An 826-nucleotide genomic window follows, 5' to 3' on the forward strand; every position below is an offset into this window, starting at 1 on the left:
ATACCAAAAAGGAGGTTTTTGCAGAGGTCTGCACAAAAACAAACAAACAAAATCACAACAGGCTGAAGAAGAGCAGAGACCAAGGGATTAAGGAGAAGGAAATGGCTTGGAGAGATCTTTAGAAGAAGAATTGACAAGACTTGAAGTCTGAATAGATGTTGCAGGGACGAGGAGGACAGAAATTAGGAGAACACCAAGCTTTCCAGCTTGGGTGCCTGGGTAGGTGGGTTGTGGAGCCTTTTTCTGGGTAGAGTGAGCAGGAGAGGTCTGAATGGGAAGATAAGGAGTCCACCGTGAGCTACGGTGAGAGTGGCCATTTCAGTAGAGCTGACCATGACTGGAGTCATAGAAGCAACAGCATGTAAAGGTCATTTTATCCAAAGTGAGAAGATAGAGCATGTTCTCTTGTCCCAGCTAGGAAGCACCAAGGGAAATTAGCACGTGAGTCAGCCAGCCATAGAAGGCCAAAGCAAGGTCCAAAGCAGTAGTTTCAGCCCTGGCTGTCCACAAGGATCATTTTGGGATTTTAAAACTACAGTGGGCCAGGTGCGGTAACTCATGCCTGTAATCCCAGCACTTTGGGAGGCCGAGACAGGTGGATTGCTTGAGGTCAGGAGTTCAAGACCAGCCTGACCAACATGGTGAAACCCCATCTCTACTAAAAATACAAAAATTAGCCAGGTGTGATGGTGGACGCCTGTAGTCCCAGCTACTAGGGAGGCTGAGGCACAAGAATTGCCTCAACCCGGGAAGCAGAGGTTGCAGTGAGCCAGGATCTCACTGCTGTACAGCCTGGGTGACAAAGCAAGCCTCTCTCGAAAGAAAA

The 826-nt window shown here is 48.4% G+C and overlaps 1 protein-coding gene across 1 annotated transcript in view; it reads left to right on the forward strand.

Moving 5' to 3' along the window:
• Positions 1 to 333: 333 nt before the first annotated feature.
• The window catches only part of DHRS7C (dehydrogenase/reductase 7C), an 8,796-nt gene continuing 8,303 nt past the window's right edge, over positions 334 to 826 (forward strand). Inside the window, 1 exon segment of the mRNA XM_033185289.1 lies at positions 334 to 361. Within this exon segment, the coding sequence (XP_033041180.1) occupies positions 334 to 361 (28 nt within the window).

The sequence above is a fragment of the Trachypithecus francoisi genome, unplaced genomic scaffold, assembly GCF_009764315.1.
Source record: "Trachypithecus francoisi isolate TF-2019V2 unplaced genomic scaffold, Tfra_2.0 Lachesis_group20, whole genome shotgun sequence".
NCBI lineage: Eukaryota > Metazoa > Chordata > Mammalia > Primates > Cercopithecidae > Trachypithecus > Trachypithecus francoisi.